General features: G+C 50.8%; 1 protein-coding gene across 1 annotated transcript in view; it reads left to right on the forward strand.

The window, feature by feature from the left end:
- The window catches only part of ABCC12 (ATP binding cassette subfamily C member 12), a 64,092-nt gene that overhangs the window by 36,339 nt on the left and 14,721 nt on the right, over nt 1-13,032 (forward strand). Inside the window, exons 16-21 of the mRNA XM_088830464.1 lie at nt 15-110; nt 2,928-3,017; nt 3,746-3,849; nt 5,719-5,916; nt 6,562-6,788; nt 9,780-9,917. Coding sequence (XP_088686590.1) covers nt 15-110; nt 2,928-3,017; nt 3,746-3,849; nt 5,719-5,916; nt 6,562-6,788; nt 9,780-9,917 — 853 coding nt within the window. The remainder of the gene's footprint in view (nt 1-14; nt 111-2,927; nt 3,018-3,745; nt 3,850-5,718; nt 5,917-6,561; nt 6,789-9,779; nt 9,918-13,032) is intronic.

Consider the following 13,032-nt stretch of genomic DNA (forward strand, 5'->3'; position numbering starts at 1 on the left):
CTGAGTGGACACAGATCTTTCTTTATTTCTCACCCTAGTTTTGGCTCCAGGAGATGAGAAATGTGAAGGAAAAGAATCTGAAACAGAATCAGAATTTGTAGACATAAAAGGTATTTACTGTTCTTTCACTCAGTTACATACTCTTAAGTATTTGTTGGGCATCCACCATTTGGGATAGAGAGGTATAGACTGTCCTTTGTGGGCCGCTGGAATTGTTACTGTTGTGTGAGCCTTGGGGTTCAACTCCCTGAGTTTGAATTCTGGCTCAACCACTCATTAGTTTTACAACTTTGAAGCAAGATACTTGGCCATGCTGAACCTTAGTTTCTTAATCCATAAAACGGGGGAAATAAGAGTACCAACTTCATAGGTTCTTGCAAAGATTACAAGAGAAACTACGTAGAATGACTAGCACAGTGCCTGACATATAGTTATTATTATTAGTTGTTGTTGTTATTGTTATTTGGAAAGATCAAAACAATGCAAAGAGATTATGTGCATAATCAAAACAATGCACACACAGGAGATGAGATGTTTCGCAGTCTTTATGCTGAGTGTTGAGAAAGAATTGTATAGCAGAGAAGAGATCAAGGTGGAAAAAGGGTATTCATTCTTCCCACAAATAAGGACTCAGCATTCTACTATATGCCAGTCACTAAGCTAGACTGCCCCTGTCTTCAGGGTCTTTTGGTTTGGTGGGGGCCATAGGTAAAAGGATAATCATGGGCAGCTGTGATAAGAGTAATAGGGAGCGGAAGTGGGAGTAAGAAATCAGGAAGGGCGTCACAGAAGAGGTGACCTTTGAACTGGTCCTTTAAGCATGTGTAGGAGTTTGCCCAGGACACTGGTGAAAAGGTGGGGGGAGCGGGGGGATTTGGGGTTGAGGGTAACAGGTAATTCCAGGAACGCAGAGAGAAGAGATGTGGGAGATAAACCTGGCAAGGACCAGGCTGGTCAAACTCCTTCTCCTTCTTAGACTCTGTTCCCTTTCATCCCTTCATCCATTCAACATTTGTTGAGCGTCTGCTCTGTGGCCTGCCCCTCGATGGGCACTGAGAAGACAGGAATCAAAATGCACCTTCCTAAAAATGCCCACAGCAAGGTCCCTCAATAATGTGTGGCTGAAGAAAAAAAAAAAACCTTAGTATATTTCATCACATTTAAGATGCCATCTATTTTAAGAGCAGCGTCATTTTATGTACCACTAAGAAAAGTCTCTGCCAATTAAATGATATGGCATGCTACCGAACAGGGCACATCCTGATTTCAGAGATGTTAAAATGTGGGGAAAAATGTGAGTCTTCACATCGATGGAAGTTGGCACCATTAATGGTGCTTGTGACAAACGCATGCCCATTTGGACAATATATTTTTATCGCTCTGGAGGCGGCCAAGGCTGAAGTGGGGCCCTTGCAGCCTCTCCCATGCTTTCCTAGGAAAGCTCCAGGCTACTAAGGATTTGGGGTCTTGTGGGGAGAGTAAACCCTGCTCCTCTCCTCCTCCTTACTCCCCTCCCCCTTCTCTGGAGAGGAAAGGGAAGGTGTGAAGCTAAATGCTCTGAGAGCTGTAGGAATGGAAGGGTTGAAGGTGGCACAGCCCACAAAGGTACGCAGTGTCAGCAGCAGAGCTGACTGGGTTGGGACTGCAAGGGGGTCCGACAGGTCCTTTAACGTTCCAGGATGTTGTTCATTAGGCTCTGCTGACCCATCAAGGCGACCCCCGCATGCTGCAGCCCCAGAGGCAGACACAATGATGAGTGAAAATCAGGCTGAACATTTTAAAGAAGCTCGAGCGAGCGTTCCCAGGCAGAGGGGATAATGACAGCTCTGTTCACAGAGGCACCTTTGAGATGCGAGCTCTCCTTGCTGGGGCAGGGTACCAAGAGCCCTGCCCTGGGGGACCCCCTTGTCAGGCTCCAATCATCTCTGTTTACAAGAGCCAGGTATAATCATAGGATGCCGCTTCGGAGCCTACATTCTCGTGCCTCTCATGGTGGGGAGGGGAGAGACGTGCATTCACTCCTGCTGCTGGGAGCTCATGCCTGCACCTCTGGATGTTGCTCCAGTGGGAGCTTGGTGGGCCTTGGCCCTTACACCTTGGAAAATGGAAAGGACTTGGGGGAGCCACGTGGCGGGATCCAGGGACCCACCTGGGAGGATGCCCTGGTTTCTTCTCATGGTATGATCTCTGTGGTGGAGGCCTTCTTGTTGGCCCTGTAGTAGATGGTGTAGGTACCCTCAGCAGTTCTGCACCACCCAGCCCAACTCCCAGCTGGCATTTCACACCCGCAGCCCTTTGCCCGGAGCTCTCTGGGAGCTGCCAGCCACAGGCCAAGCCTGAAGTGTGGGGGAATTAACCCCCCGGGGGGAGCCCTCACCCGATGCCAATGGGAGTTGGTGTAGAAACATCCCAGGTCGCACTGATCATGCGAAAAACCTCTGAGGTGTAGTTGCGCTCCAGTCAGAGAGTTCTCTGTGCTGGGGTAAGCTACCATTGCCCATGGAAGTGGGTGGGGAGGGGGAGCAGGGAGCGCTGCCTTGATGAGACACCTTTTACTGTTGACTTCCTTTCCCTGTGCCCTTGAGCTCTGGAGAAAACTGCATGTGTTCACATCCTCTTCTGTAGAGCTAGACAAAGACAACCCTTGTCTCCCCAGAGCTGAGTCGCTCAGTTGTGTCCGACTTTGCGATCTCATGGACTGCACCACGCTAAGCACATAGTTGTTGCTTAATAAATATGTCTCAGGAGACCGAAAGCCACCTGCCTCACTAGGCTGCCATGAGGACCAAACAGAATCAAACGAGCACAAATGTGTTGGGAATTTTAAAGCACAGGGCTACTGGAAGGAAGGATGACAGCCAACCTTAGTGGTGGGGGTGGAGAGGTGGGCAGGAGGGGGCCGCCCCGACTTGAGTTTGTCTCCACAGTTCCTCGGCAGCAGCTCATCCAGACTGAGTCCCCCGGGGAAGGAACGGTGACCTGGAAAACGTATCACACGTACATTAAGGCTTCTGGAGGTTTGGTAGAAAACAACGGGTTTCTTGATTTAATTTGCATTAAAAATTCTTTCTTAAACTGTTGGGTTCGTGTTTTATGATTTCTTTAACAATTGCCCTCTTTATGCTAGTGTCGTTTATCAGTGCTTTTATTTTTTTCCCCTTATAATCCAAAGTCTGATAAAGCAGCCTTTTAAATGGAATCATCCTTTATCTCCATTAAAGCTGCCAGGCACTATTTATTGAAACAGAATGAGCAGCAGCGTGACCTGGCTGTGTGCTTGTGTAAGCTTGAGCTCTCATCTCCGAGTGCCATCCGCTCCTTGCCTGCCTTCAGGGCAAGAATCACTGCCACGTGCAAAAGATACCTCTAGTTCCATTTCTTGTCACTCTCCAGCAAGACCGGGTTTTTCCTAAATTTGTTTCTTTTAAAAACATTGAGTCACTTCTATTAGAGTGAATAGTAGTGGTTTTTGTTTTTAAATATGTTGACACTTGCATCCATTTTCCAACCAGGTGGAATGGATATCCCCATTGGGGTTTCTGGGCCCTAATGCTCAGAGTTGTCAGGTCAGCCTAGACAGTGGTTCCCAGGGTGGAAGCCCTTTCCCTGTAGGCTTCGATTTTCCCCGCCAGGGCTGGGCCCCAAGGAAGAGGCCCCCACGGCTACCGCGTGGGCTCTGTGACCCCGGCCTCTCTCCTCCCCTGCCGCGTGGGCTCTGTGACCCTGGCCTCTCTCCTCCCCACAGGGTATTTGCTCTCTGCCTTCGTGGTGGCCCTCTTCCTCTTGATGATCGGCAGCTCCGCCTTCAGCAACTGGTGGTTGGGCGTCTGGTTAGACAAGGGCTCACAGGTGAGTTCCCCTTTGGTTCTGGCAGGTGTTGAGTCAGTTGCTGACAGACAATCTGAACACAGTGAACCTCCCACAGACCCGCCACAGGGCCGAGGTCAGCGGCTTACAACTACGCAACTCCACTCCCGCAATCCCCTTTGATCTTTCAAGACAAGCAGGGCATCTGAATTTGTATGTGCCACTTTCGAATTTTAAAGGATTGGCTAAAAAGCTTGTGGCAGGCAAATGCAGCCTGTCTGGAGTCACGCACAGGCAGGATAGGGTTAGGTTTTTGCAGCCTCTGTTGTAAGGGAACTCCGAGGAGAGTCTGGGAGGGACTGGGGAAGCCTAACTCAGATTTCCATCTTCTTGCCTCTGAAGAGAAACTGACGTCTCATCACGGACATTGTCTGAAGTCAGTGGGTTCCAGTTGGCTTGGCTCCCCAAAGTCCCTCTAAAGGAAGAGGACATGCGAAAGTCAGCCTGGATCTGCTGCAGGGCCCCTGCGGGCCCTCCCTGCCTTCCAAACTTGCATCCAGGCTAGGCCCCTCTTGAGGACTGATAAGTCTACTCTCCCTCAGGCCTGCTGGAAACTCTCCCAGCTTTTGGCCCATGGTTTCAAAGCTTTCCTGGAGCCCCCAGGAAATGCTGTGAGGTTGCCTCTCCATCCTCCAAGATTACATTTTGGTATAGTTCTGTTGCTATGACAACAAAAGTGAGGAGGCCTTGGGAAGACACAGGCAGAGAAGAGGATGGGATTGCTCTCCTGGAGTTCAGCACAGCTCCCTGAGACCAGTCTCAGGGGGGTGGCCTGCACTTTGCAGAAGAGAGGCACCTCTGGGACATTCCCCCAGATCCTTGCTTGCTCCTGAAGAGCCCTTTCCTTGGAGAGCCCAGGGTGTTAGTCAGAGTGAAGCCTCCCCAGTAGGCCAGTGCTATGCTAACTGGGCAGCAGCCATGATGGACTACCCATGTGTTGGCTCCACCCCCAGACACCATGAACACAGCCCCAGCACAGTGAAGCCTCCTCTTCAAGCTGGTCCTTTGGTCGATTAGCTCCCCAGGGATGCGCTTGCTTTTATGGATGTGCATCCATCAGCCACCACCTCTGGTTTACATTTCCTCTAGGGCTGTAATCAGCAAAATGGCATTTAGAAGGAAGATGCTTGTTTGCTCCCCAAAGGCAGTCTTGACTTTTAGCACACAGCTCAGAGAAGAATGAAACTGCCAATTTCTCAGGAGGAGGAGATGGCCTCTCCCCAGAAATGGAAAAATGTGTTCTCCTGGGGCAGGATGGAGCCAAGTGGGGTCACTTTGGATCCTCCCAGAGTCTTTGGTTCATCAGACTCCCTTCTACCCCCTGGGGACTCCAGGGCAGTGAACCAATGCCCTCCTAGGTGCGTCCCCAGTAAAGGAAAGAAAGAGGGCCCTGGCGCTGACCCCCTCCTACAGAGATGTTCCTGAGTCTCCCCAAAGGCCCGGTGGCTTTGGCCTTCGGCTCCCTGTTTCCCCGACCTGTCTGGGCCGCCTGCGGAATCCATATGTTGCTGCTTCTGTGACTTTCCTGGCCTAGCATCACCTCTGGTCCCCTGAGGCACTGCTGGTTTCCAAGACGACTGCCTTGTACAGGTCTGGTCTGTCTGTTGTGCTTTTTCCACTGACTGTGCTGAGCCTCGTCAGCCAGGGGCCCTTGGCATCCCAGAGAACCCAGCAGGAGGACCCACGCGAAGTTCAGGAGCCCCACAGGGAACTGACTTGACTTTACCACCTGATTCATTCTTAACATTTATGCTCCTCCGTTTAGTTTCTTTTCCCTGGGAACATTCTCTGGAAAATTCCCATTCTCTTGACAGTTGATCAGTCCTTGGTGCTTCTTGTTTTCCTCCCAAGATGATGTGTGGGCCTCACAGCAACATGAGCTCGTGCGAGGTGGGCACGGTGCTGGCAGACTCCGGGCCGAGGGTGTACCAGTGGGTGTATTCAGGGAGCGTGGTGTCCATCCTGGTGTTTGGCATCACCAAAGGCTTCATGTTCACCAAGACCACGCTGATGGCCTCCTCCTCCCTGCATGACCGAGTGTTCAACAAGGTACAGGCCCCCCACCCCTCACCCTAGGGGCTGCATGCATGTCCCAGTACATCAGTCAGTGGGGCTTACACTGATCACCTGCGCCGCGCCAGACGCTGTGCTGGGCTCTGGTGCAGACACAGTTGCTCACCGAGCTTACCGTTGAGTCTCCCATATCTAATTCTCAACCACAAAGGCAAACTCTGGGGAGCTGCAGGTGTGTCACGGGCCCGACAGGGCTGGGCGTGAAGGTGAGGGCGGTCAGGAAGTTTTCTTCCGGAGGATACTGCCATGAAGCTGGCAAGCGCAGGCCCAGAAAGCATCTCTCGAGTACATGGGATCCCCTCCTCATTCCCCGGCGGCCGGGGAGATCCCTGGCTGGAGCGTGCAGGGGTGGCCTGCACAGAGACAGTGGAACTTGACTTTTTATTGCCCTGGGGCACAAGATCCCTCCATCCTTCATGGAGGCTGAATCCCTCCCCTGTCACGCTCCTCCACAGTGGCCGCAGCCTCGCTTTCCCAGGATGGCCCGGCACACAGTGTCAGGCCCGGGAGGGAAACTCAGGCCTGGTTCATGATCCCAGGCACCGGGCAGGCCTCCTGGGGTGTCAGTAGCGGGGCCACCAAATGCACACCTCGATCCTGACTCTCTGTGGTCACCCGCAGATCCTGGAGAGCCCCATGAGCTTCTTTGACAGGATACCCACTGGCAGGCTAATGAACCGCTTCTCCAAGGACATGGACGAGCTGGATGTGAGGCTGCCGTTTCACGCTGAGAACTTTCTGCAGCAGTGTTTCATGGTGCTGTTTATTCTCGCGATATTGGCCGCTGTGTTTCCTGCTGTCCTTTTAGTCCTGGCCGTCATGGCTGTAGGCTTCTTCATTCTGTTAAGGTAGGTCGATGTGCTGAATGCTGGAGCATGTTGACTTGGGTGCTGTGCTAAGAGCTCAGTGTACATCAGGCATTTGAGCCTCAGAGCCGTGCTGAGAGGTGGATAGGGTTGGGAGATTAAGTCACTGGTCCCAGGTCAGGAAACTAGCAACGGTGGTTGCTCTCTGACTGATGTTAATGTTCTTAACCATGGGGCTCTGCGGTTTCTGCTGCTGGAGGAGAGAGGAGACCAGTGCTCAGTCTCTCTGAGCTTCGAGAAATAGCCCCACCTGACCAGTGATGTGGTCAGCTGTTTGGCACTGGGGGGGTCCCTGTGCCCACCTTCTTACCCACCCTGGGGAAAAGTGGGAGGGTAGCATCTGTCCCTGGAGAAGGCAATGGCAAGCCACTCTAGTACTATTGCCTAGAAAATCCCATGGATGGAGGAGCCTGGTAGGCTGCAGTCCGTGGGGTCGCTAAGGGTCGGACATGACTGAGCGACTTCACTTTCACTTTTCACTTTCCACTTTCACACATTGGAGAAGGAAATGGCAACCCACTCCAGTGTTCTTGCCTGGAGAATCCCAGGGAAGGGGAGCCTGGTGGGCTTCCGTCTATGGGGTCACACAGAGTCGGACACGACTGAAGTGACTTAGCAGCAGCAGCAGCAGCAGCAGCATCTGTCCCAGCCTTCTAGGAAACCCAGCTCCACCCTGTCCTGGATGAGCTGGAGTTCTCAGCCGGCCGCTGGTGGTATTGTGTGAGGGCTAAGGATTGGAGATTAGATGAAATTTGCACTAGAGTTCCAACTCTGCTGAACAACTAGCTGGAGGACGTTGAAGAAGTCAAAGGAATGCTGCAAGCCTCAGTCTCCTTATCTCTAAAATGGTAATCATCAAAACATGCGCCTGCCCTCTTCCAAAGGGGTTCTCACAAGGATTAGATGAGACTAGGCTGCCTAAATGTTATACAAACTTTGAGTTTCAATAAAACTCAACAAAATTGCCTTGGACTAGACACACAGCATCTTGAAGAGGGTCTTCCAGATTGCAAAGGATTCAGCCCACAAATCCTGGACCCACATCCACCCGTAAACAGGGACACCACACTCAGAGTTGAGCTTGCAAAATATTGCTTTGGCCACAGTGTGGAGGGTTGATGAAACTTCAGAAAGATCGGAGAAGAGGTATAGGATTGGGGACTCTTGCAGGGCAGAGTCTGACTGAGAGATGAGACATAGGCAGCAGCAGTCCGGGCAGAAAACAGGTGGATCCTGAAGCCATTTCCGAGATTAGGAAATCTGAGGTTAGGGGATGGGAGAGGCCAAGGATGCATCCAAGATGGGGAGCACTGTGAAGACAAATAGGAGTGACGCAGGAGACGCAGTTGAGGGTGATCAAGATTACGGGTCTGGTTTGGATATTTCACGGCTGTGGATCGAGTCCTTGGATGAGCCAGCCAGCAGTGGGGAATGGGAGTGCAGGGACGCACGGATGGAGAGGCAGACTCTGCATCCTCGGCTGAAGCTGGTGTCACCATGGGAACTAGCACGTGTGCCCTGGGGGTTGGGGGAGCTGGACTCTCACTTCAGTCTCCCACTGCCCCCTCGGTGACTCTGAGAGCGGACACACGGGCCTCCGTGTCTGCCTCCAGGGTGTACTGTGATGATCTAATAAAAATGATGTCTGCAGGGTTTTTTTTGCAAATATAACCTGTCCTCGGTGTGTGCCTGCTCAGTCGCTCAGTGTCTGACCCTGTGAACCCATGCAGCCTGCCAGGCTCCTCGGTCCGTGGGATTTTCCAGGCAAGAATACTGGAGTGAATTGCCATTTCCTCCTCCAGGGGATCTTCCAATCCAGGGATCAAACCCATGTCTCCCACATCTACATTGGCAGGCAGGTTCTTTACCACTGAGCCACCGGAGAATCCCCCATGTTGTAGGTGCCGCGTCTTATTAAGAAAAATGATTCCTTGGGCTAGTGTTAGTTTTTACAATCCACGTGTTTGTCACATGTTTGTCTGACCATCATTCCTGTCTGTTTTCCTCTCTGTTCTGTTTTTATTTACTTTGCAAAAGGTTTTTCTCTGTACTGTATTCTTATATGCTGTAAGACAGGCCAGATCAAGCTGATCCAGACTGAATTATTAGATGTTTCTAACTAATTCACTTGAACTCTGAACAAATGAGGTTTCCCTTCCTCTGCCCTGGGTCAGATTCACTGTCATGGATCAGCTGCCACTGTGCATGCTGAGGGCAGTGGTCTCACACTCACTGGGGCCCAGTGGGAGTTACATACTGTGAAGAGTCCGGTTTTAAGGTCGGTTCCTGAGAAGATGATGTTCAAATATTGCTCAAAATTACCTTTGAAACTGCCTTTAGAAGACCACACACTGGCAGTTGATATGCCAGATTCGGATTTTCCTCCAGAATTGGAAGAGATCCCTTTTTATTTGGTTGAGTGTGTAGTCACTCAGGTGTGTCCTTTGCTATCCTTTGTACTGTAGCCAGCCAGGCTCCTCAGTCCATGGGATTTCCCAGGCAAGAATACTGGAGCAGGTTGCCATGCCCTTCTCCAGGGGATCTTCCCAACCCAGGAATCTCGTCTCCTGTGTCTCCTGCAATGCAGGTGAATTCTTTACCCACTGAGCCATTGGGGAAGCCCTTTCTATTTGGTTGGGCACCCCAAAGTGGTTGGTTTGTATTTAGGAGTTGCAGTGTGTGAAAATCTCTAGTCTTTGAGAAGACTAGAGTCACAGGGTGTGCAGTGAGACCCTCATGGTACAGGAAGCCTTCAGAACTGAGAATGAGGGAAGGAGTGGCTCGAATTTCTGAGACCCTCCCTCCCTGACACACAGGGATGGCTGCTCCCGGAGGAGAGCGGCAGGCCAGCCCCTCCTCTCTCGTCTGGTGGCACCGGCCATCTTAAATTTGTCTTGAGCGCCCAGTTGGGTTTGTGTGAGCCAAGGGGAGCCCTGGGAAACCCTATCTGGGGCTCTCTTGGTTTCCCTGCAGCATCTTCCACAGAGGAATCCAGGAACTCAAAAAGGTGGAGAACATCAGCCGGTCCCCCTGGTTTTCCCACGTCACCTCATCCATGCAGGGCCTGGGAACCATCCATGCCTACAACAAGAGGGAAGACTGCGTTAACAAGTGAGTCCTGGGCCGGGGCTGCCCCCGGGCTTCTGCTCCCCGCTGGCCCAGCTCTGAGGAGGGAAGTCTGAGGGGTGGGGACTGACTGGATGGAGAGCCCCTCATGCACTAAGCCTTTTTCTTCAGTGTCTGAGGCCCCCAAAGACTCGAGTTCATCCAGTGACAAGCTTACCATGGCGCTTTACGTGTTTTATTTTTCCTCTCTAAAAGTAGAATGTTTTCAGTTCAGGAAAATAGGAGAAAACAACAACAAAAATCGCCCATAGGCCTGCAACCCAAATCCTATTAATATTTTTGTGTATGTCCTTCCAATCTTTTCTGTTTTTCTATTTCTGAAGTATTTATAGTCATTTTTGTCTTGTTTTATTTTTAAATAGCAGTTTTTTTCATGTTATTACATATTCCTTGTAAAGGTCATTCTGAAAGTGAAAGTCGCTCAGTCGTGTCTGACTCTTTGTGACCCCATGGGCCATACAGTCCATGGAATTCTGCAGGCCAGAATACTGGAGTGGGTAGCCTTTCCCTTCTCCAGGGGATCCTCCCAACCCAGGGATCGAACCCAGGTCTCCCACATTGCAGGCTGACTCTTTACCAGCTGAGCCACCAGGGAAGCCCAAAAGACCACATTCAGTTCAGTTCAGTTGCTCAGTCATGTCCGACTCTTTGCGACCCCATGGACCACAGCATGCCAGGTGGTGGACCAGTTTTCTTTTTAAGATGCCAGGACTAGTTTAATAAATCCCTCTGGAGTCCTTCAGCTCCAAACTTCTAAAACACCATATAATCACATGTTATCATTGTGCATGAGTCACAGTAGGCTCACTATGGTAACAAACAGCTCCAAATTTTAGGGGCTAACCCAATACATGTTTATTCTTAAGTCATAAGTGAACAAGGGTCCATGGGGCAGGGGTTGGCGAATCTGCCTCATACTCAGGCACACAGTCTCTCTCCATCTCACAGCTCCTCTGGTCTAATTGGAAGGTAAGAGCAGAGATATGAGTGGAGGACCCCAATGAAGGTGCTCATCATTTATGTACATTCACTGGCCGGATTTCAGTCACATGGGTGTGGCTAACTGCAAAGGAGGCTGGGAAATGTAGTCCAGCTGTAAAAATGGAATTTGATGAATCCATAGTGTCTCTGCCACACAGATGTTCTTATTCCACCCCCATCCTTTCCTTTCTTAAAAGCTTAATGTACACTTCAAAGGTTACATCTCTTTCTCCTTGCCACCCACAATCTCAGTGTAGACCTGGTGCTCCAAGCCTGTCTTTACTTCAGTCAGCAGCTAGCCTTGTTACTGGTTTGACCTGAACGTCATTTGTCAAGGGCCCTGCAATTCTTCTTCCAATGTCTTGGTCATGGGCCATTAATCAACTCTCAACAATAAGCAGATGCAAGCCTTGTCTTCTAGCAGATTGTCCTGCGAGGTTTCCGGAACAATCCTGTAGGCAAGCTGAGCCCCCACAGCATTGATGGGCTCTGCCGCCTTCATCCATTCTTTCCAGTCATGGACTTTCCAGAGAGCTTGGGATTCTGACTTGAGGTGCTTTTGCAACCAGACAGAAACGCTGCAGCACTAAAAAAAGGTTTGAAGTCAAATTCCAATTTGACCCCAGCCAGTGATTCTGTTTCTGCACAACCTAACCAAGCACACACAGAAGACCACAGATGACTCGTAAGTCACTCAAACTGTTTTGAATTTGTAGGCTTTACAGCAACATGGTAAAAACATCATGGTGTTTGGAAGAATATTTTAACTGAGGAAAGTAAGTGAGAGTGGAAACAGACAGGGCCAGCCTGGGTGCTCAGAGTGTTTCAGGCCAGAATCCTTGGAGGAGGTTTAGAACGGGATGGGGCAGCAGTGCCTGAGACCATCATGACTGTACCAGTGGGGGAATCTCAACTCTTAGGGGTTTAAACATCAAATCGTTTTCAATTTTACCGATAATTTCTTTTACCAGTTGTTCTGAAGAAGCCCCTTTCCCAGGAGGTCCAGGGAACCTTTAGTGGCAATTGTGATTGATGTCCCTTCTGGTCTGTTTAGCTCAGTTCAGTTAAAATTACACTCTTAAATGTACACAAGTCCTAGCACACACACCCCCACCCCCCGGGCATCTGTTCAGAGAATTGGAGCAGTCATGCTGTGTTGCCATATGTTTCGGACAAGGGGGCAGGGTAGCTGTTAGGAAGCACCTGGTCTGTTGTATTAAACACCCCCTCCCTTTTCTCTGAGCCTGGTTATCTGAGGCTGGTATAAGGAGATGGAGTCAGGGAGAAGGGGAAGGACACACCCTTAGGTGACCACTGTCTATTTCTGCTGCTCATTTCTGCTGATCATCTCCTCATGCAGATGTGGCATGGCAGCAGAGAGTCCCCACCAGGACCCCGGTCCCCAGCCACTCTGCTGGACACTGCCCATGGGCTCTGCTTTGGTCTTCTGTGAGCTCTTCCTGGCAGCCTCACTGCTTTCCTTTGATGTGGGGCCTCTTGCTTCATGCCAGTCAGTGTGGCATCAAGATTGCAGCCCCACATGCCATCTTTCCTCTGAACCTCCACTCTGGGTACTGCAGGAATCGGTAGGACCATCTTCCATACATCTGGGGAATGAGCAACTCCGGGGATGGGCGGTGTGATTGCTCTGTCGCTCTGCCCTGTGCCCCGTCTCCTCTGTGGCCCAGGAGACATGCAGCAGGGCTGCAAGATGTCAGCTTACTCTTTTCCCCTCCAGCTTCATAAGCAATTGCCTTGAATCTTCTTTCCCTGAACTGGGGGGAAGAACCAGTCCAGCACTCTCCCTTTCCCTACCATCACAAACACTGAGATTCCCTCTACCTACCCCCCCCCCCCACCTTTATAGATCAAAGGGTCAACAGTCGTTTCCACTGGGCCTTTGGGGGACGGCTACCCTGAAGACAAGGGTCCTTTGAAGGTTGAACATGAGGTTCTCAGCCCCTTTTGTTCTTAGCTATGGGGTTCCAGCTGCCAGTTCTGGGAAAGATAGAAAGAGCCCACTCAGCACCATACTCTATTGCCACCTGGGATTTCTCAAAATAAATGCAAATCAAAGATGCTTATGGTGGCAGATTTTAGAGTCTGGATCTATACGCAT

The sequence above is a fragment of the Moschus berezovskii genome, chromosome 22 (assembly GCF_049115385.1).
Source record: "Moschus berezovskii isolate FMDL1 chromosome 22, NW_MosBer_1.0, whole genome shotgun sequence".
Lineage (NCBI taxonomy): Eukaryota > Metazoa > Chordata > Mammalia > Artiodactyla > Moschidae > Moschus > Moschus berezovskii.